We start from the raw sequence: 22,677 nt of genomic DNA, 5'->3' as shown, positions 1-22,677 counted from the left end.
GATGCTGAGAATTGAACCCAGTGACTCATACATACTAGGCAAGCACTCTTCCACTGAGCTTCAACCTTAGCCCCAACAAATTTATACTTTTGAATCTTGGGGATACTCCAACCCCAGGACAATATTTTTTAAAGGAATACTTCTGTGTGTGTTGCTAGAGATTAGAACCCAGGGCTTTGTGCATGCAAGGCAAGCACTCTACCAGCTAAGCTATATCCCCAGCCCTAAAGGAATACTTTTGGAGGAAAATATCTGATTGGAATCTTGACAAAATCTGAATTACTAACCTATTCTCTTAATAATTTCTATCAAAAAACAGAACTGCAGAGTTGGAAGATTTTATAATAGTTTATATTTGCACACAAATTCGGCCACATTATTTAGCACCATCAAAGTAAAATTGTTGACTGTTTCACTGAAAATGAAAAACCCATTTGTCACTTGTTCCCAGTAAAAAACTGATTGTTCTACAAAATCAGCTGATTTAGTCAGATAAAAACTGAAATTCGAAAGATGGTCTTTCCAAATTGCCAGTTCATCAAATACAGACCATTCTAGGAATACAGTAGGACCAAAGAAAATAAGGAAAATAAGGAGGCCAAGTAGAAGGAGTACCACAAATAACTGATAGAATCTCCAAGGAATCTTGCTTATGAATGTGCCAGTATCTTGAGGCAAAGAAAGTTTATCCACATCTACTAGTTTTATGTCCTCCCATTGACTGGTATCAAAGTTCTTCATTAAAGGGCTTGTGGGCAAAGTAGAGGGAGGTAAAGGAGTTTCCTTGATTACTTTGATTTTCTCCCTGAATTCCTGCATCTGTTGCAGAAATACAATGGGTTCTGACACATCTTTGAAAGCCTCAGCAATATTAAAAGCCATTCGTTGCTCCTGCAAGATGGTATTGAGTTTGTTGATCTCTGGGTCATAAGCTTGCATTACTGCAAGTTTCATGGTCTCAAAGTCAGACAGGATTTCATTCTTCTTTTGATCCAATGTGTGTTGTAACTTCTCAAAAAATTCCTTCACTTTATCTGAATCTTTAGTCAGTAACTGCAGGGATTTCCTCTTACTGGTTTCCAAGGTATCCAAACGAGAAAGAGCATCTCCCCGGCGCCAGGTCTCAAAACTCTGGAAGAGAGTCTCAAAGGCATCCCTTTCCTGAGCATAGGCATCTTCAATAGAACAGAAGACATGCTTGGTGTGGTCACCTCGAGTAGCACAGATCCCACAAATTAGCTGCATATCAGTTAGGCAGAAAATGTTTAGAGGCTGCCCCAAGTGTCCTTTGCACACTGGCATTTTGGGAGAGACCTTGATTTTGTTGTATTTCTCCACAATACCTTTCAGGGAGTAATTAACCTGCAGGCTATTAACTCCAGTAGCTGAGGTTTCCTTCCGGCATGTAGGGCACTTGAATGGAGATGGTCTCCACAACGAATTCCGCACATTCCCCTCTAAGAGACCTTCTAAGCATTTTTTGCAGAAGTTGTGTGAACAAGGCAAAACTCGAGGATCATCAAACAGACTGCAACAAATTGGACACGTGAGATCTTCTTCAAGCAGCTCCATCACATCCTACCACAGAGAAAGAAACATTTTTATATTACTCCAGTAATCCCCTCCACTAGAACTATGTAATAATGAGAAGCTATCTTCACATTAAAATGTTTTGCTGAAATAACCAGCCAAACAGAGGAAATAAGTGAGAAATTTGGGAAGGGAATGCATACCAAAGCAGATTTAATCCGTTGAGACGACAACATGTTCCTTATTAGTAGGGCACCCTGCACACAAGGCCTTTGTGTGATAGTCTTTGGCTAAGACAGGGTTAGGACTAGGACAACTGCAAGTTGAGCCAGCAGGACCCAAGTGATTGTTTTAAAACAGAGAGCTGACTACTAGCTGTCAGAAACAAAGCTACTCAGTGTCTGTAACAGAATGAGCTCTTTGGGCCCACAAATATAAAATGGTATGCTATTTAAAAGAGAGAAGCCCAGAAATATAAATCCAAGCCATGTACACTAATGGACTTTTTTAAAATTAGGAACTAGCATATTTCAAGGCAAAATTAAAAAACAGTTGCAATTTATTCTTCCTTGGAGAATCAATCAGGTTGGGGTTTTTTTAATCTTTTTTTTTTTTTTTTTTCATTTTTATGTGGTGCTGAGGATCAAACCCAGTGCCTCATGCATGCTAAGCAAGTGCTCTACCACTGAGCCACAACCCCAGCCCCAATCAGGTTGTTTTTTAAACAACCAAAATGACAAGTCAAAACCACCTTATAGATCATCTACAGCATCTTAAACAGTTCTCAAAATGTGGGCAGAAACATGGCTCTTTCAAGGAATCCATGAGATCAAATTATTTTCACAATTTTGCACCATGTTGACATTGTCACTTGCAATGTAAAAGCAATAGTGGGTACATAGCTAGAGCCTTAACAGGACTCAAGTAAGGCAGTAAAGAAGCAACAAATTGTATTTAGTCATTGTATTCTTTACCACAGTCTGAGTGGATTGAGTGTTGGAGAGCCAGTTTCATTTTTAAATGTTCTTGATGAAGCAGCAAAAATTATACATTTTGTTAAATCTTGATCCTTGGTACACATCTTTAATATTTTGTGTGATAAAATAGGAAATGTACACAAAAGCTTTTCTGTATACCAGCAGATGTTGTCTGGAAGAAAAGCACTTATGTGACTGAGCTGCAAGATGAAGCAGCTGCTTTTTTAATGGAATATCAGTTTTACTTGAAAGAAACTGACAAACCATAGCTATTCAGATTTAGGTATCTGACACATTTTCTTGAAAATGAACAAAACAAGCTTGTTCAAGAAAAACACAAGAGCAGGGCATGGTGGTGCACACCTATAATCCCAGTGACTCAGGAGGCTGAGGCAGAGGACTCCAAATTTGAGGCCAAACTTGAAAACTTAGTAAGACCTTGTCTCAAAATTAGGAAAAAAGGGGGGGTGGAAGGGATGGAGTTTCAGTGGTAGACTGCTCCTGAGTTCTATCCCCAATGCTTGGGGGGTGGGGGGTAGGGTGGGATGGCTTTTTTGCCAATGAAAAAGTTGGATTTTCATGTAAAAACTGGAATTTTGGAAAACATTTCTACTTGTAAGCTTGACAGCCTCCCATTAATTAAAGATTTCTCTTATGAGATAGGTGGTGACATTGATGAACGGAAGGGCTATTTTTGTGGAGAGTGAATACTATATAATAAAATATGTCAATTTCCAAAGCACTGAGTTATATCCCCAGCCACAGGTTTAATTATTTTTAAAATGTACATTAATCCCTAAAGATTGTGGTGAAGACTTGCTAGCATGTATGAGGCACTGGGTTCGATCCTCAGCACCTCATAAAAATAAATAAATAAAATAAAGGTACTGTATCCATCTACACCTGAAAAAAATGTTTTTTAAAAAAAATAATAATCTACAGGCTTTCTTACAATTTTCTTTTTTGGAGGGAGATTTGCTGGATCATAATGAGAGCTACATCTAAAAGATTAACATACTTAAAAGGATATTTGGTTATAAAATATGTACTTATAATAAATATATTTAGTATAGGTAAAATTAAAGCAAAAACTATTGTCTCAAATTTAGTATCATGGCCTGGTGCAGCCTCAGCAATTTAGTGAGGCCCTAAGAACTTAGTCTCAAAATAAAAAAGAGCTGGTGATGTGGTTCAGTTGTTGAGCACCCCTGGGTTCAATCCCTGATACCAAAAAATGAATGTGTCATATGGCAAAAAGTATGTAACCAGCTGATTTTTCTGAAAAATTTCTTGTGATATGAAAAATCATATAACCTTTGAAAAGCACTGAGAAGAGAATGGCTATAAAGATTGAAGTCAGTGTGTGCTCTCTAAGAGAGGTTACCAAGCAGCTATACAACATAACTTTTGATAATTCTCCAACCCTAAAAGGGCTCCACACTTTATCACCTCCAGAATTCTGTTGTTTCACCCAAGAATTCTACCCAAGGTCAGATTTCTTTTTCTTTTTTTCAAAGATTTTTTTTTAAGATGGACACCATATCTTTATTATTATTTTTTTAATTTGTTTTTATGTGGTGCTGAGGATCAAACCCAGGGCCTCACAAGACCTCTACTGCTGAGCTATAATCCCAGCCCCAAAGGTCAGATTTCTGAGAAAACAGCAGACAACAACAACAACAAAAAAGCAGTGGGAGGGCTGGGGATAGCTCAGTTGGTAGAGTGCATCCTGTGCATGCACAAGACCCTGGGTTCAATCCCCACCACCACACACACACACACCCACACTCACATGCACAGGCACACAAAAGCAGTGGGAGGGGAGTAGCAGCATGCAACAAAGTAAATATCTATTCTATTAATATTTCCAAGGATATCAATAAGTAAAAGGAAACAAGAGAAAATGGGCACCCTAGGCAAGAAAAACTTTGAAGAAAACAAATGATGTAATAAGGGTCAAGAATTTTAAGGCAATCAAATATGATCCAAAGTGAAAAATGTCACAGGTAAGAAATTTTAGAAAATTTAAAAAACAAAAAAGTGCTGGAGATATAGTTCAGTGGTTGAATTCCCAGTGCTTGAGTGCACATTTGTGCATACATACATGCATGTGCGCACACAGTTTTGAAGGAAAATATGCAATAAAGGTTTTTAGTGCTCTTTAAAGTGAAATGCCTTCAAGTATGGCTAAAATCTGAAGAAATCAACAGCTTGCTAAGCACATATCCAATCTTTTTTCTTAGCTAAATTTCCCCAATATACAGAAATCAAGAAACTTTAAACAGAACAGTTAAAACTTCAACTTAACCAACATCAAAATTAAACAAGTTTGCCAAAATTCATTTCTTCCTTCAAGTATTTCTGAATACAAAAAATTCTAAATTTTGAAGCATGGAAATCTATTTTCCCACCAATTAAATATTTCCCAAGTGTTTTATACCAACAATTAAAATAGCTGTCTATACACTAGTTGTCTACCACCTCTCTGGAAAAATGTCACCCTTATTTGCCTGTCATACTATTTTTTGTTAATATTTATTTTTTAGTTCTAAGTGGACATAATATCTTTATTTTACACTTACATGGTGCTGAGGATTGAACCCAGTGCCTCATGCATGCTAGGTCAGTACTCTACCACTGAGCCACAACACCAGCCCCTGTCATACTATACTATAACTGCATAACTATATACCATCACCAAATGTTTACTGTTTTAAATTTTTTATTTACTTACTTATTTTGGTGCCAGGGATTGATCCCAGGGTTGCTTATTTATTGAGCCACATTTCCGGCTCTTTTTATTTTTTATATTTTATATTTAGAGACAGGATCTCACTAAGTTGCTGAGGCTGGTTTGTGAACTTGCAATCCTCCTGCCTCAGCCTCCAGAGCTGCTGGGATTACAGGTGTACGCCACTGTGCCACAAAAAGTTTATGTTTAAGCAATGAAAAGTTAATACTTAAATAGAAAAATATTATTAGACTTTTCCCCCATAGAATGATCAACCCAAAATTATTGTACTATAAAAGGTGCTCATTTTTCCCTTAAAAGACATTCTTTCCCTAAAACACGTTGGGGGGGGGGGTTGAACCCTTTCCTATTAAGTTATTCAAAATGTCATTCATGCCAGGTTCAGTGCCCCACGCCTATAATCCCAGGGACTCTGGAAGCTGAGACAGGAGGATCACAAGTTCAAGACCAGTCTCAGCAATTAAACAAGGCCCTAAGCAACTCAGCAAGTCCCTGTCTCAAAATACAAAATAAAAAGGACTGGAAATGTAGCTCAGTGGTAATGCGCCCCTGGGTTCAATACCCAGTATCAAAAAAAAAAAAAAAAAAAATTATCCATGGTCTCTTTTTAGTTCCATTAAGGAACAAAAAGAAAAGCCAGGGCTGGGGCTATAGCTCAGTGGTAGAGCACCCGCCTTGCATGTGTGAGGCACTGGGTTCAATCCTCAGCACCACCTAAAAATGGATAAATAAAGACATTGTGTCCATCTACAACTAAAAAAATATTTAAAAAAAAAGAAAGAAACAAAGAAAAGCCAGCAAGCTTGTGTCTTAAGGGATTTTTAAAATTTACTTATTTTTGCAGTGTTGGGACCTGAACTCAGGGTCCTGAGCATATTAGGTATTTGTTTGTTGGTCTGTTGCTGGTCTCAAACTCTTAGGCTCAAGTGGTTCTCCTCCCTCCTCCTGAGTAGCTGGAATACAGGAGTGCTTCACATCAGCTGGTTTCTTTTCTCCCAAGTAAATGTAAATGGGTTTAAATGAAGGTGACAAATTTTTACCCCTAAAAAACTTGTCTTCTTGAGCTGGGCAAGGTGGCTCACACCTGTAAATCCCAGCAACTCAGGAGGATCACAAGTTCAAGGGCGGCCTCAGTAATTTAGCAAAGCCCTAAACAACTTAGTGAAACCCTGTTTCAAAATAAAAAATAAGAGCTGGGGATGTGGCTCATTGGTTAAGCACCTCATGGATTCAGTCGTTGGTACCAAAATAAAATATTTTTAAAAGTTGTCATCTTTTACAACCATTCACTTGGCAAATCTTGACCTATTAAGTTGTTATCCTCAACAGACTGGTATCTCTTGAAAATTTCCATCACCTATTTAAGATCAATTTCAGCTTTTAAGAAAATACTCCTGGGGGCTGGGTATATAGTTCAGTTGGTAGAGTGTTTGCCTTGTTTGTATTTATAAGGTCCTGGGTTCAATCCCAGCACCACAAAAAAAAAAAAAAAAAAAAAAAAGAAGAAAGAAAGTACTATTGGGACTGAGATTGTGGCTCAGTGTCCACCTACCAAAAAAAAAAAAGTACTATCAAAGTCTAGCATTCAGTGGATAGATTAATCTAGATAAATGAGATTATTTATATAGCATCTAACATTTTAATATGTAAAAACATGCACTATGGAAATTTAATTGGCATGAACAAAGTTCCTTTTGCTCAGTGTAGATTCATATACACATCTTATTTTAAGTAAACCTGATCTACAAAATATATGAAGTAGAAAACTACATCTAATCATTTTTATGTTGGCTGTAATAAATAATGCTATGTTGGTACTGCCAAGCGTCTACTGAATTTTGGTAATTACTAGCAAAAATTTCCAATTCAACTTTTCTTTAGAAAAGTACCTACATCTATGGGCTGGGGATGTAGTTAAGTGATAAAACACTAGTCTAGCCTATGCAAAGCCCTGGGTGCAATCCCCAGTACTGCAAAACAAGATGAAAGCAAAATTTGAGTAACATTAATCTGATAAATAAAGTCAAAGTTCTAAGGGAGAAGAATTTTCCTTTAAAGCTTCTGATAGCTAGGTACAGTGGTACATATCTGTAATCCCAGCTACTGGGGACATAGGGTAGATGGGTTAGAGGATCATAATTCTGAGGCCAGCCTGGGCAATTTAGTGAGACCCTGTCTCAAAATAAAAACTAAAAAAGCATCCTTCAGTTCAATTCCCCGTACTGGAAAAAAAGGAAAGAAATGTATTTATAATAAAAATAAATTTTAAGGGGTTAGGGTTGTGTGGCTCAGTGGTAGAGCGCTTGCCTAGCATGTGAGAGGCACTGGGTTCAATTCTCAGGACCACATATAAATAAGTAAATAAAATAAAGATCCATTAACAACTTTACTTATATTCTGTTCAAGCTGCTCTAGTAAATAAATAAATTTTAAATATTTGCATTCACATTATGGGAATTTGCTCTAGAACAGTTTGAACAGAATATAAGTAATCTATATGTTAAAGTATACCTGTATTTGGGTGTATTTGGGTTAGGATGTGGCTCAGCAGTAGAATGCCTGACTAACACAAGCAAGGAACACACACACACCTAATCTTGGTTAACTGTTTTAAGAGGGAGGCAAAGCCATTTAATACCTTGGGTCCCACAATGTAATGACAATGGTAGTGTCTTTCATGAATAACAAAAATGGATAATCTATGACATTTTAAAAGATAAAAATATAAGCCAAATATACACCAAAAGGCAATTCCTATCCTAAATTCAGAAATGTAGAGCATTTACAAAGATATTATTGTTCTAAAAGGTATGAAAATTGTCTTACAAAAAGGACATACAAAAGAGTTCTGCAACATTTTTAATGTGGTAAATGACAGACATCCCCGATTTACCACAATTCAGCTTTAAAATTGTATGACTTTACAATGAAACAAAAGAAACTGTTCTTAGAATATAATTCTGATCTTTTCCTGGGTTAGTGATCTATCTCACTGCCATAGTCTCCTGTGATGATAGGCAGCAACAGTGAGCCATAGCTCTCAGTCACATGATCACAAGGGTAAACAACAAGATACTATATTCCATAAGGTAATGAATGTAATCAATAAATTATGAGTCACTCAATACTTTATTATGAAATAAATTTTGTAGATGACTTTGTCCAACTGTAGGCTCATGTAAGTGTTCTGAGCACACTTAAGGTAGACAGGGCTAAGCTTTGATGTTTGGTAGGTTGTATGTGTTAAATGCACTTTAAACTTAGATGGGTTTATCATGAAATAACTTCATTAAATTCAGAAGCAATTGCACTGTACTATATGCTTAAGATTATTATGTGGGTAGCTCTCATGCTAAATCTTACCACAAAAAAAGACAACATAGAAATTGGTGAGATAATCCATGCTTTTGTGCTCTCCTGAATTATAAAAGTAATTTGTGCTTATTTTAGAAAATTCACAAAACCTAGGAAAGGGGTTATTAGAGTTGTAGCTCAGTGGTAGAATGCTTGCCTAGCAAGTGTGAGGCACTACTATTATTTTGGTCTTTTTCTTCCACTCTCATGTATCTGTGTGTATGTGCCTGTACTTTTCTTATTTATCAACATACACTTCCACTATCATTATATATTGTTCAAAAGCATGATAATCCATCTTTTAAATGTTTAATATTCCTTATTTGGTTTTTTTTGTGTGTGGGGGGGGAGGGGTATTAAAATGATTAAAAGTCTTGGCCCACAGCTCTGATTATTTCCTTAGACAATTCCCTGAAAGATATTGCTGGGTCAAGGAGTAAGAACATTTCTAAAGCTCTTGAAAAGATTGCCAGGCTTCTTTTAGAAAGGGGAATATACCACTCTATGAAATCTAATCAATCATGCATGAGGGTACTCCATTGTGTCCACCTCTCCATGCTGTTCCTTACATTACCACAAAACTATACCTTTATGAAGCTTAGTAAAAAACTAAGGCCAAGACATAAGCATATGTTACCATACCTACCTGAGTTTAAAATATAAAATATTTTTAAAAAATACTTATTTTAGTTTTAGGTGGACACAATATCTTCATTTTATTTTTTTGTGGTGCTGAGGATCAAACCCAGTGCCTCACACATGCTAGGCAAGCGCTCTACCATTGAGCCACAACCACAGTCCTAAAATATAAAACATTTTAAGGTAGTTAACATAAGTATCTGTGTATTACCAATATATATATATATATATATATATATACACACACACACACACACACACACATATATATACACCTTGAGAATAAAAAGTTAGTAAGAATAAAATAGAAATACTGGGCTTAAAATTATCTAGACAAACACTTAACTTTATAAGTTTAAAAAATAAAAAAAAAAACTGAGCCTACCATTGATCCCAAAATGGAGACCACCTCTCAATAAGCATAAAACCTAAATTTTCCAATTCTTAGACCTTAGCACTATTCAGAAAGTGAGTCATAAATTCAATATGCTAAGGGTTGAGGGTGTACCTCAAGGGTAAAGTATGTACTTAGCAGGCTGGGGTTGTGGCTAACTGCTAGAGTGCTTGCCTAGAAAGTGGAAGGCACTGGGATTCAATTCTTAGCCCCACATAAAAATAAATAAAGATATTATGTGCAGGGCTGGGACTGTGGCTCAGCAGGAGCGCACTTGCCTGGCATGTGTGAGGCACTGGGTTTGATTCTTAGTACCACGTATAAATAAATAAAAAGATCAACAACTAAAAAAAATTTAGGAAAAAAGATATTGTGTTCATCTATAACTAAAACATATTTTTTAAAAAATGTACTTAGCATGATTCGAAGCTCTAGATTTAATTCCCTCAAAAAAAAAGAAAGAAATTTCTTATGCCTATAATCCCAGCAACTCAGGAAGCTGAGAGAAGAGGACTGCAAGTTCAAGACCAAGCTCAGCTCAGCAAATTAGTGAGGCCCTAAGGACTTAGTGATACCCTGTCTCAAAATAAAACATAAAAAGGGCTCTGGATATGGCTCAGTGGTTAACTGATCTTGGGTTGAATCCCCAGTACAAAAAAAAAAAAAAAAAAAAGCCAGGCGCAGCATCATAAGAACATAACCCTAGCTAGCGACTAGTGAGGATGAGGCAGGAGGATCACAAATTTGAGACCCTGTCTCAAAATTAAAATATTTACCTGGCATGGTAGCACAGGCCTGTAATCCCAGTGGCTTGGAAGGCTGAGGCTGGAGGATCACAACTTCAAAGCCAGCCTCAGCAACTTTAGCAAGGTGTGAAGCAACTTGCAACTTATCTCGAGACCTTGTCTCAAGATTAAAAAATAAAGAGGGGCTAGGGAAGTTGTTCAGTGGTTAAGCACCTCTGGGTTCAATCCCTGGTACAAAACAAAATTAAAACATTTAAAAAGGATTAGGGATGTATGTAGTTCAGTGATAAGGCACCCCTGAGTTCAATTCCCAGTACCACAAATTTTGAAAAATTTAGTATTCTCATTTATAAAATGAAGCTCTTCTAAATGATTTTTACAAATTAGGCTTTAAAAAGCCTTCCAATGAAGCAGCACAAAATCTGCTTCTGAATACCCAGGTTTTTATGGTACCTTCTTCACACTATTACTGGAAAAATTAAAGCATTAGAATTTTGCAAACTGCTGAACTATGTAAATGTATAGTATTTACTTACATGTATGTATAAATACAATGAAGTCTGTAAATGCACATGTATAGTATTAGAGAATGAGTGTATTAACTAAGAAAAGGTCCTAAAAGAGAGTTGGACTCTCTTGAAAAGTGATTTCAAGGGATGTCAAAGTAAATATTACATAGGAATTCCAGGTACAAAATGGACATATCTGGGGAAAAAGTTGTAGCAAGGAGGAACAGCTAACCTATCATATAGAATGAAAAGAACAGCTTGACAATTCTGGTAGAGTGCTTGCCAAGCATGTTCCAGTATCTTTTGGTTGTAAAAGAAAGAAGTATAACCAGCTAATCAACAGCTCCATCCATTTCTACTAGAGGAAGTGCCAATGTAAATAAAACTGTACTTTTAAAACACATATTAAAAAGTCTAGTTCTAAAGTCAAAGAAAAACTCAAGTCCCATTGTACAAGTCCAGCAGCCTGACAATTGACCAAACATGAAAAGGTGGAGATTTAAAGAATGCAACTGAAGCCTCTCTTCGTTTGCAATATAAATATTTAAATATAATACATTTTAAATGATCACCACAAAGAACTGCCAAGCATGGATTCTATTTTTTCTGAGTTAACGAAATATGAAACAAAGACCACTAATGAAAGAAGTGGGTGTGAACATATATATTCTACACAGATTTCAATTTCTAAAGGTTTTGGGTCTAATAAATTTGAGTGCTTTTTCTTAAAATGTGAGCATAACATAGGGAAAAGTATTGTTATTACCTCTGTCCCTGCAAGCAGGTGTTTACCGTAGAGTTACTATTACCCAGGGCAAAGCAATCAGGGTTTTGTTTTTCCACGTTTCAACTGACAATAAAAAACTAGAGGCTGCTGCGGAAGAAGGAGAGAGAGGAGGGTATTAATGCTTTTATTTGTAAAGGATCTCCATTCTTAACCCTGAATTTTCAATCGCCCGCACAAAGCCAGCCTACAAAGACCTCCAGGCCCGGGAGCTAGGAGCTCTTTGTACTAGGAAGCACCGTGGTCAGGGCGCCCTCCCCCGGCGCCATGCGGATCCCCAGAGTCAATGCCTGGTCTAGTGGCGTGCTCTAACCTCTGGTTCACACTCGCCTGTTCTTTTTTAGGTAGTGTGAAGGCGCTGCGGGGAGTGCTCCGGCCCCAACAGATTTTCTGGATCACAAACACCTGGCTAGCCGGCCAGCGCCCACCCTCACGCGGCTCCTCCCCCACGATATCGCTGCCTAGCTGGTTTCCGCTGAGCTACCCCAACTGAAGCTCAAATTGCCCCCACCCACGCAGGCCCCAGTTAGCCTGGGCAAGTCCCCACCCCCGCTGCAAGCTCAAGGGTCGCCCCTTCCTCCCCGAAGAGGAGCAGGGCGGTGGGTACTTATCTCTGACCTCCGGCAAGGCCTGCAGCTGCAAGGCCTCGGGTCTTCCAGCTCGGAAGATCGCGCGGTAAGCGCCCGACACCGCCGCAAAATGGACTCGCGGCGCTGCACGGGCCCCGCCCTCCTCCGCTGGCACCTCGGACTCCACCCCCGGCGTGTACCTTTGTCCCGCCTCCCGGGTCGGGCCTTCCCGGGGGAGGTGAGGCGGGAGTCCTTCCGGTGTCTCCAACGGCCGCCGCCCTCCTAAAAGGGGGCGGGTCCTCGCTGCTCACCCTTCTCCCTTCCAGGAGCTGCGCGCGCGCAACTGGGAACGCTGGCGACGGAACGCTGTGCTTTCCCCCACGAAACCACCCGGGAAGGAAGTCTACCAGTTAAGCCGACGAGCAATGAGATGGTTGGGTTTGGATTGTTGTACTTTTTTTTTTGTTCGTTGCATTTTTAGGAACAAAAAAAAAAGCCCAACCCTTCACACCACTTCATCTGCATCTCTCAGGACCAGAAGTGAGGCCACCGCGACTAGGAGAACGAAGATCACTTGTCTGCCCCGCGCCCCATCCGAGGGTAGGGTGGGACGGGCACATCGGCGCCGCGCCGAGCTGCCCACCTGCTGTAGCGGGGTCTGCGGCCTAAGCACCACCAAAAGACTGGTTAACTGTCGTCCCTCCTCTCCGTCGTTGCACCTATTTCCTTGCAATTTTTACGCAAGACACCAGTTCTACTTAAATTTTTAGGCGACCCAGTTAATTCTCTTGCAGGAAATATATATATATCTCACTACTGCTTTTTTCTTTTTTTTTTTTTTTTAATTACCCGGTGTTAACAGTTGTTCAATTCCTAATCTGACTCTTCTGGTGTCTGCCCCCTGTGTGGGGATTTTGTTTAGCACCAGATGTATAAGCACTTGCTGGTGACCAGTCTGAAAAGGGTACAAAGATGATGATGAAAATGGTTCACCTCCAAAGCTTTAAAATTTTGAGGGAAGTGAGGCAAGTACAGAACCACAGATGAAGCTCTAGGACTACATTCAGTCCAAATTGGGGAAAGTCTGGGCTTTGAAGGGAAGTAGTAGATTATTAAAAAAAAAAAAAAAAAAAAAAGTATTCACTATTTATCATACATAGTACTTGATTAATAATAATAATTTAGCCTAAACGCATAAAGTCCCTTGCCATTTACCCTGTGCATCTTACTGACTGCAGCAATGTAACACTTTATAGAACAATTCCTGTAATTTGTCTTCTAGTCTGAATAAAAACACTGAAATGGGAATTAATGATCCTTAGCCTATAAATGAGGAAGCAGGTGAAGTGAATTCTCCATGGTTTGAAAAAACGAGAGGCAGAGTGGAGGCTAAAATCAGATTCCAGGTACAGATTCTTTCTACAGCAGCACAACTGTCAGTGCCAATGAAAACCATACCCCAGCTCCCCTAAATTAGTGTTACTAAAAACTGGCTTATGAAAACATTTCAAACACCTTAATATTAAAATGATACAAGAGTGAAAACTAAGTCATTAACTCATAAGCCACAATTGTCCTTAATATAATTTATATAAGACATATTTATGTAATTGTATCTGGTTGGTGGTAAATACTAATTAATAAACTTCTGCCCAACTAAATGTAAAACGCTTGTTAAATCTACATAGCAACCCCTAGACTGTTAAAAATTAACGACTAAGTAAAGAGCATAGTATATTAAACTCTCAGGTTTAGAAAAATGAAGAAGAATAGCTGCCTCTTTCATCCCATGGTCCTAATATACACAACTATTGAACTACCCACATGTAGTGTGCCTAGAAAAGAGTGGCTGCCCTATTAAACCTGCATACACAGCTACATCCTTCCTGGAAGAGCACAATGTAACTAGATCCTGGTAGAGATAACACAGGGGTTGTCAAAATTCTTGTCACACTGGAATTTCCTTCTATTGACTCTTCTTTCAATAAGTAAACTAACAGCTGAGGCTTGAATTCACATATTGGCCCAGCAGTAAAACTATACAGTCTTACATAAGTTTCTGGGGTTTGTGATAAAAATGTTTTTGAAGTGGTATAATTTCTATTTATGAAGATATATATATATATATATATATATATATATATATATATATATATAAACATTTAAATTTTTATAATACACACATGTGCATGTGTGTGTGTGAGTGTGTGTGTGTGTGTGTGCACATTGGTGTGTTTCTTGTGTTGATTTATCTCATGGTGTGGCTTTTGTCCCAGTCCTTGACAAAGGTAAAAACTTCTTAGCTTTCCTCCCCATCTAATAATACAAATGTGATCAAGATATTCCATCACAAAAATGTATGCACACTAAAATGTAAATTGTGAGTGATGAACTACCAATAACTAGGTCTGGAGCAACTATATATAGGGGAGTGGTGCTGGTGAGCCTCTCCAAGTACATTGGAACATTTTTTTATTATTATTCTCCCCTATAACTGCCAAAGTTATGAATGCAAGCCCCCAAATTCCCCATTAGAATTCCTGCCCCCCAAAGACACTGACATTACAAGGTATAGTGCAATGTCTAAAGGATAGGCTTTAGAATGAGTTCTGTATCCAAATTCTGTGTTTGCCACTTATTAGTTGTTCAAGTTACTTGGTGTCTCTAAGCCTCAGTTGTCTCTGTAAAATGAGAAATATGTCACAAATTTGATTTTAGTAATAATTAGGTAACATAAAGCAACCAACATTTGTCTGACATACAGTAAGTACTTAATAAATGGTTGCTACTGTAATATGGTAGAAGAAAACCATGAATAATAATAATAATAGTTATTATTATCATCATCATTATACTTGCCTTGAGTTTGTAAACCTGGGGCTCAAGAGCACAATAGTAATCGTAAGCAGAGCTAAACTACTGTCTCTTCAGTAGAGGAAGACAGCGCCATAATTTCTGCTTTTCTCCATCTAGCACAGGGTGATTGCATGTTACGAGTGGGGGGGAGGGTAAAACACAGGGCGCTTTATCACTGAGCTGAGCTGCATCCCAACCATTTTTATTCCTATTTCTTTTTTTTTCTTTTCTTTTTTTTTTTTTTTTTTTTTTTTTGAGACAGGGTCTCACTAAGTTGCTGAAACTGAAATTGTTCTCGAACTTGGGATCCTACCTCAGCCTCCCAAGTAGCTGCAAGTAGCTGGAATTACAAGGGTGTGCCACCACATCCTCTTCAGCATGGCCTTTTAAAAGCATATATCTTTCCACTTCTCAATCCCTTCTCCTATATCTGGGCAAAGGAGAGACAAAGGAAAATTCATATACAAGGAAGAAAGACTTTGCTGATTTTTTTAAAATATTATATTTTAAGAAAATTGAACATTCAAAAGTATTCCATTAAAACCTGGGAGGGGGATCTAACTGTAAAAAAGTAAAAATTCATCACAAAAGAGAAACTTACCCAAGAACTGATGAGATTAAAGGGAATAAGTCCTTGTTTGAAGAAAATTCCAGACTTCATATATTTCAGTTACAGTAAAGAGCATGCATTAAAGGGGTTGATAGCAAGATCAGTTAGCTTTGTAAGAAAATGAGAGACACTTAAGCAATAGTAAACTTGTCCTTTAGTTATTGCTGTTTCTGTAGATAGAAACTGTAAGAAAGTGATACATATGCTTATAATTTTATACTCAGTCAAATTTTAGGCACCAAAAGTACCAATCAAGGAATTTCCCCTTTGGTTTAAGAGCCAATATAGAGATAATATAGGGGGCTGGGGATGTAGCTCAGTTGATAGAGTGCTTGCTTCGCATGCATAAGGCCCTGGGTTCAATCAATCCCCAGCACCACCACCAAAAAATAAAAGTTAGTTGGGTCTCAGAGCCAGAATGAGTGATGAAGACAAGGTCAGGGAAGGTACCAGAAGCATCAGGGAAGGTGCACCAGGGAGGTAGAGTTGAATCAACTTTTAAAGATCATGGGATTTGGGGCTAGGGCTGAGCTTAATGTTAGCTCTTGCCTAGCACCAGTAAGGCACTGGGTTCCATCTTTAGCATCACATCAAAATAAACAAAATAAAGGCATGCTATCCATCTACAACTAAAAATTAAAAAAAATTTAAAAAGATTATGGAGCTAGGGATATAGCTCAGTTAGTAGAATGCTTGCCTCACATGTACAAGGCCCTGGGCTCAATCCCCAGCAACACACACACAAAAAAAAGAATCATTATAAAAAATTTTTCTAAAAAGATGGAATTTGAATAAGAGAAAAAAGGAAGAATATTTGAGGTGAGGAACACAGCACAAGCTCAAGGTGGAGATAGCCTTTGTCAAAGAAGAATGTGGCCTGCTTTAGAAATAAAGCTGGAAGCCAAACTGGTATGTTTTGAATGTCAGAATAAAGAGTTGAATTTCATTAAGTAGGAAGTGGAAAGCTACTGAATAATATGCGGGTGGCACTAGCAAAATGAAAGAATTTTAGCAAGATTTATCTGACCATAAGGTCCAAATTTTAAGGAAGAAAGAATTATCTTTAAAACTCTTGAGGGCTGGGGTTGTGGCTCAAGCTGTAGCGTGCTCGCCTGGCATGCGTGGGGCCCGGGTTGGATCCTCAGCACCACATACAAAGAAAGATGTTGTGTCCGCCGAAAACTGAAAAAATAAATAAAAATTCTCTCCCTCCCTCCCTCCCTCCCTCTCTCTCTCTCTCTCTCTCTCTCAAAAAAAAAAAAAAAACTCTTGAGGTAGCCAGACATGGTGATGCATGCCTACACTACCAGCAACCCCGGAGGCTCAATCTCAAGTTGGAGGCCAGCCTGGGCAACCTAATGAGAGACTGTCTCAAAATGAAAAATAAAAAGGTTTGGGGTTGTAGCTTGTTATTAGAGTACCTCTGGGTTCAGTCCCTAGTACCAAAGGGGTTAGGGAACTCCTGAAGTTTGTTATTAAAATTTATAGATTTTTAAAATGAAACAATGGATATAAAAGTACAGCTTTTATGTTGTAGTCCTATTGAACCACTTAATATCAAATATCTGTTCATTTCTCAATTTGTAAAAAAATAGAATGAGAAGTTCTAAATCTTCCGAAAGAAAATGAGATGCACATATATATTTATGTGCATACGTATATGCATATAATTATATGTGCATATATATAATTTATCTTATATCTTTATAATTTTTCTTACTGTGATGATCTTAACAGTGATATGTAAATGTCCAGTTAATGTAAATGTCCAGTTACTTAGCTACATTTTAGAGGATGCCTTAATAAAGCTTTAAAAGTCATTACCTATATATTTCTGAAATATACTACTGTTATGATATTTTAACAATAATTACATTCAGCTATGATGATTAAATGTGTGCATTTAAAAAATATTTTTTAGTTGTAGTTGGACACAATACCTTTTATTTATTTATTTTTATGTGGTGCTGAGGATAGAACCCAGGGCATGTGTTAGGCGAGCACTCTACCACTGAGCCACACGCCCAGCCCTAAATGTGTGCATTTTTTTCCCCTTTTATAGTACTAAGGATTGAACCCCAAGCTTTCATTATGCTAGGGCAAGTACTCTACCACTAAGCCACAAACTTGGCCTCCAAATATATATTCTTTTTGATGAATAACTCCATGAACGCCTTTAACAGATTATTAATTCAGGTAAAGATGAATAAATGATGTAATTTATAATTGTTTGAAAAGTTGATTTGAATTTCTGTTAAGTTCATTAATTATTATGTACTTGATTTTTATCTTGAGAATGACTTTTTAATGACAAAATCATTTTGGTTTAGAAAACTACTTTCATGGTTGTATGGGACATTTTTAGACTATTCTGCAAATATAGGGGAAGGGTTATACAATTTTCAGTAGCTGGTTTCTGTATTAAACATACTCTTCTTGGGTGTCCCGGGATCAAACCTGGAAGCACTCTACAACTGAGCTAAATCTCCCGTTATTTTTAGTTTTTATTTTTAGACACGGTCTCACTATATTGCCCAGACAGGCCTTGAACTTGTTATCGTTTTGCTTCAGGCTCCCACATTGCTAGGATTACAGGTGTGCATCACCATGCCTGGCTTTAAACATACTTTCTTTAAAGTAACACATCTCAATGAACTTTGCTTCTGAGCATCTATATTCATCAGAAATCTATATAGCACTACACAAGAAATACATGCTTTTTTAAAAACCATGAATCCAGTTAGTTCTCTCTGAAATAAAAACATTTTGTAATAAATGCCGTGTCAAAATGTGTTTATCTCAATGCTAAGCAGGAAGTGTGAATCAGGCGGTATAGCGATACCAGACTTCAAACTATACTACAGAGCAATAGTAACAAAAACAGCATGGTACTGGTACGAAAACAGGCGGGTGGACCAATGGTACAGAATAGAGGACACAGAAACCAATCCACAAAACTACAACTATCTTATATTTGATAAAGGGGCTAAAAACATGCAATGGAGGAAGGATAGCATCTTCAACAAATGGTGCTGGGAAAACTGGAAATCTATATGCAACAAAATGAAACTGAATCCCTTTCTCTCGCCATGCACAAAAGTGAATTCAAAATGGATCAAGGAGCTTGATATCAAATCAGAGACGCGCCGTCTGATAGAAGAAAAAGTTGGCTACGATCTACAGTCGGTGGGGTCGGGCTCCAAATTCCTCAATAGGACACCCATAGCACAAAAGTTAATAACTAGAATCAACAAATGGGACTTACTCAAACTAAAAAGTTTTTTCTCAGCAAAAGAAACAATAAGAGAGGTAAATAGGGAGCCTACACCCTGGGAACAAATCTTTACTCCTCACACTTCAGATAGAGCCCTAATATCCAGAGTATACAAAGAACTCAAAAAATTAGACAATAAGAAAACAAACAACCCAATCAACAAATGGGCCAAGGACCTGAACAGACACTTCTCAGAGGAGGACATACAGTCAATCAACAAGTACATGAAAAAATGCTCAACATCTCTAGCTGTCAGAGAAATGCAAATCAAAACCACCCTAAGATACCATCTCACTCCAGTAAGATTGGCAGCCATTAGGAAGTCAAACAACAACAAGTGCTGGCGAGGATGTGGGGAAAAGGGTACACTTGTACATTGCTGGTGGGACTGCAGATTGGTGCAGCCAATTTGGAAAGCAGTATGGAGATTTCTTGGAAAGCTGGGAATGGAGCCACCATTTGACCCAGCTATTCCCCTTCTTGGTCTATTCCCTAAAGACCTAAAAAGAGCATGCTACAGGGACACTGCTACATCGATGTTCATAGCAGCACAGTTCACAATAGCAAGACTGTGGAACCAACCTAGATGCCCTTCAATAGACGAATGGATAAAAAAAATGTGGCATTTATACACAATGGAGTATTACTCTGCATTAAAAAATGACAAAATCATAGAATTTACAGGGAAATGGATGGCATTAGAGCAGATTATGCTAAGTGAAGCTAGCCAATCCCTAAAAAACAAATGCCAAATGTCTTCTTTGATATAAGGAGAGTAACTAAGAACAGTGTAGGGACGAAGAGCAGGAGAAGAAGATTAACATTTAACAGGGATGAGAGGTGGGAGGGAAAGGGAGAGAGAAGGAAAATTGCATGGTAATGGAAGGAGACCCTCAGGGTTATACAGTGGAGGAGGTAGAGAGAGAGGAGGGGAGGGGAGGGGAGGGGAGGGGAGGGGAGAGGTGGGGAGGAGGGAGGGTGGAGGATGGGAAAGGCAGTGGAGCACAACAGACACTAGTATGGCAATTTGTAAATCAATGGATGTGTAACTGATGTGATTCTGCAATTTGTGTATGGGGTGAAGGTGGGAGTTCATAACCCACTTGAATCAAAGTGTGGAATATGATATGTCAAGAAATTTGTAATGTTTTGAACAACCCACAATAAAAAATTTAAAAAAAAATGTGTTTATCTTATAATGGTCTCATTTGTAACATTATGCAGATTGTTGCTAGAATGTGTTCAGATTTTCAGAAGCTTGGGATGGATCTAAAGTAGACCCTTCCTAGTCAGGCAAAAGACACAATTCTGAAGGTGCATGAGACTGATTATAAATAGCACATTTAAGGCATCTTGCAAAAATGATTGACCTCCTTGTTGCAAAATCCAATGGATATGCTTTCAGTTTCATTTTCCTTCATCTCTTAGTGGTATTCTGAGTACCATTATCTTTTCCTCAAAAGGCCTTGTTTTCCCAATCTGAATCACTTCTGGCTTTTCTACTTCCAGCTCAGGAACACTTGTTAGGTTAACCTCTTCCACTTAGCATTTATATTCTGGAAATCCTCAAGTTTTGTGTTTGTTTTTTGAGGTGCTGAAGATTAAACATAGGGCCTCGAAGATGCAAAGTCCACACTCTACCACTGAGCTACATCACCAGGCCAAACACTCAAACACTGGGACTTCTGGGACTTCAGTGATCATTTAATGACTCTCATATTCCCTGTAGAGCAAGCATTTTGTGGTACTGGGGATTGAATTGAGAGTCTTGCACTTGCTAGGCAAGGATTCCACCACTGAGCCTTTTTCTTTCTTTCTTCCTTTTTTTTTAATGTTTATTTTTTAGTTGTAGTTGGACACAATACCTTTATTTTATTTATTTATTTTTATGTGGTGCTGAGGATCCAACCCAGGGTCTCACATGTGTTAGGCAAGCACTCTACTGTTGAGCCACAACCCCAACCCCTTTTTTTCTTTTTTTTTTTTTGCCCAGGCCAGCCTCAAATTTATGATCATCCAGCCTCAGCCTCCTGAATAGCTGGATTTACAGTCTGTCACTGCACCCAGCTATACCATTATTAAAGAGGAAAATTGGGCTGGGGATGTGGCTCAAGCGGTAGCGCGCTCGCCTGGCATGCATGAGGCCCAGGTTCGATCCTCAGCACCACATACAAACAAAGATGTTGTGTCCGCCCAAAAAAAAACTAAAAAATAAGTATTAAAATTCTCTCTCTCTCTCTCAAAAAAAAAAAAAAAGAGGAAAATTGTTTCAATTTAAATACTACTTTAAATACTTTCTCCCCTCTCCCCCACAATCCTTCCTGTCTTCAAGCATTTGTTAGCCCAAGGCTTGTACTTCTGCTTCAAGGCTCCGGTAGCTGCTGCTTTCCTGCATGTTGCCCCTTTACCAGTCATCTGTCATCCCTATCCCCCAACCACAGAACAACTGACTTGTCTCAGGTTAGCTTTCCAGGACGTGTCAAGGCTAGATTTTTTCTTTTCTTTCTTTTTTTTTTTTTGGTACCAGGGATTGAACCCAGAAGTGCTTAGCCACTGAGCCACATCCTCAGACATTTTTTTTTTCATTATATTTTTTTAAAATTTTGAGACAGGGTCTTGCTGAATTGCTTGAGGCCTTACTAATATGCTGAGATTGGCTTTGAACTTTAGATCCTCCTGCCTCAGTTTTCAGTGGTACTTGGATTACAGGTGTGTGCCACCACACCCGACAAGAATAAATCCTTCTTAATCACCTCATATTGTCGTATGCTCTTCTATAATCATGCATACTGTAGGTTGTTATATTTGAATAACATTTTCTCCCTACTTGACAAAACTGGAGAAGAGCTGAGATTGTGTGTGTGTGTGTGTGTGTGTGTGTGTGTTTTCATCATTGCATTTCTGGCACCTAACCTAGTTATTTCATGAATGTTTAGAGGAAGTAAGAATTCTCTATTTCAAAGATTATTGATGTATTTTAAAGTTGTAAAAATCAGCTGTTGGGATAAACTGAAATGGTAATGTTCTACAATTTTAATTCACTTAACAGGTACTTCATTATATTTTATTAAACAGGTACTTCATTTATATTTTATTTTATTAAAATAAGATATTTTTACATCTTTTGTTTATACAACAAGGTTTACCATATTCTTCCTATGCTTACACTCCTATAGTTTACAAAAATGTGTCAATAGTCTACATTTTTCACAGCAGAGCACATATCTTAAAATGAAGGATAAATTCCTGAATCTTTGGGGAATTCTCACAAAAATTTTTGAGAATCTTTTTCAGAGCATAAGCATTAAGCAATATGCAATTTTTAAAAAAGATTGGGGCTGGGGCTGGGCATGGTGGCCTCCCACCATAAGACCCTATCTCAAAGTTTAAAAAGCACTGGGGAGGCCAGGTATGGTGGCACATGCCTGTAATCCCAGGTATTCAGGAGGTTGAGGCAAGAGGATCTCAAATTCGAGGCAAGCCTCAGTAACTCTGTGAGATCCTGTTTCAAAATAAAATTAAAAATAGTGCTGGGGATGTAGCTCAGAGTAGGGCATCCTTGAATTAAATCCCTAGTACCACCAAAAAAAGAAAAAAAAAATGTTCAGGGGATGTACCTCAGTGGTAGAGAACTTGCCTAGCATACATGATCCTTTGAGTTAAATCCTCAGCACCAATAAATA

General features: G+C 38.1%; 1 protein-coding gene and 1 long non-coding RNA gene across 29 annotated transcripts in view; one reads left to right on the top strand and one right to left on the bottom strand.

Moving 5' to 3' along the window:
• LOC114087342 (uncharacterized) overlaps positions 1–22,677 on the top strand; it is a 152,288-nt gene that overhangs the window by 106,862 nt on the left and 22,749 nt on the right. For 21 of the 24 annotated variants that reach the window (XR_003581786.3, XR_011707392.1, XR_003581783.3 and 18 more), the window contains one exon: positions 12,030–13,562. The exons of the other annotated variants lie outside the window; for them this stretch is intronic. This is a non-coding gene — a long non-coding RNA (uncharacterized lncRNA). Of the gene's footprint in view, positions 1–12,029; positions 13,563–22,677 lie in introns of those variants that run through there. 24 annotated transcript variants of the gene reach the window in all.
• Trim13 (tripartite motif containing 13) lies at positions 330–12,413 on the bottom strand. 5 transcript variants are annotated; one of them, XM_071611516.1, is made up of 4 exons: positions 12,304–12,393; positions 11,668–11,775; positions 9,260–9,413; positions 330–1,578 (listed from the first exon to the last, which is right to left on the bottom strand). In XM_071611516.1, the coding sequence occupies exon 4, from the start codon at positions 1,570–1,572 to the stop codon at positions 340–342; it is 1,233 nt and encodes a 410-aa protein (XP_071467617.1). In that variant the 5' UTR covers positions 1,573–1,578; positions 9,260–9,413; positions 11,668–11,775; positions 12,304–12,393; the 3' UTR covers positions 330–339. The 5 variants fall into 5 exon arrangements, with proteins under 5 accessions (XP_071467617.1, XP_027784571.1, XP_027784572.1 ...); XM_027928770.1 differs by lacking the exon at positions 9,260–9,413; XM_027928771.2 differs by lacking the exon at positions 9,260–9,413 and having other exon boundaries at positions 11,668–11,772.

The sequence above is a fragment of the Marmota flaviventris genome, chromosome 4 (assembly GCF_047511675.1).
Source record: "Marmota flaviventris isolate mMarFla1 chromosome 4, mMarFla1.hap1, whole genome shotgun sequence".
NCBI classification, from domain to species: domain Eukaryota; kingdom Metazoa; phylum Chordata; class Mammalia; order Rodentia; family Sciuridae; genus Marmota; species Marmota flaviventris.
The sequence above is the reverse complement of the archived record's forward strand: the minus strand, read 5'-3'. Positions and strand labels throughout refer to the sequence as shown.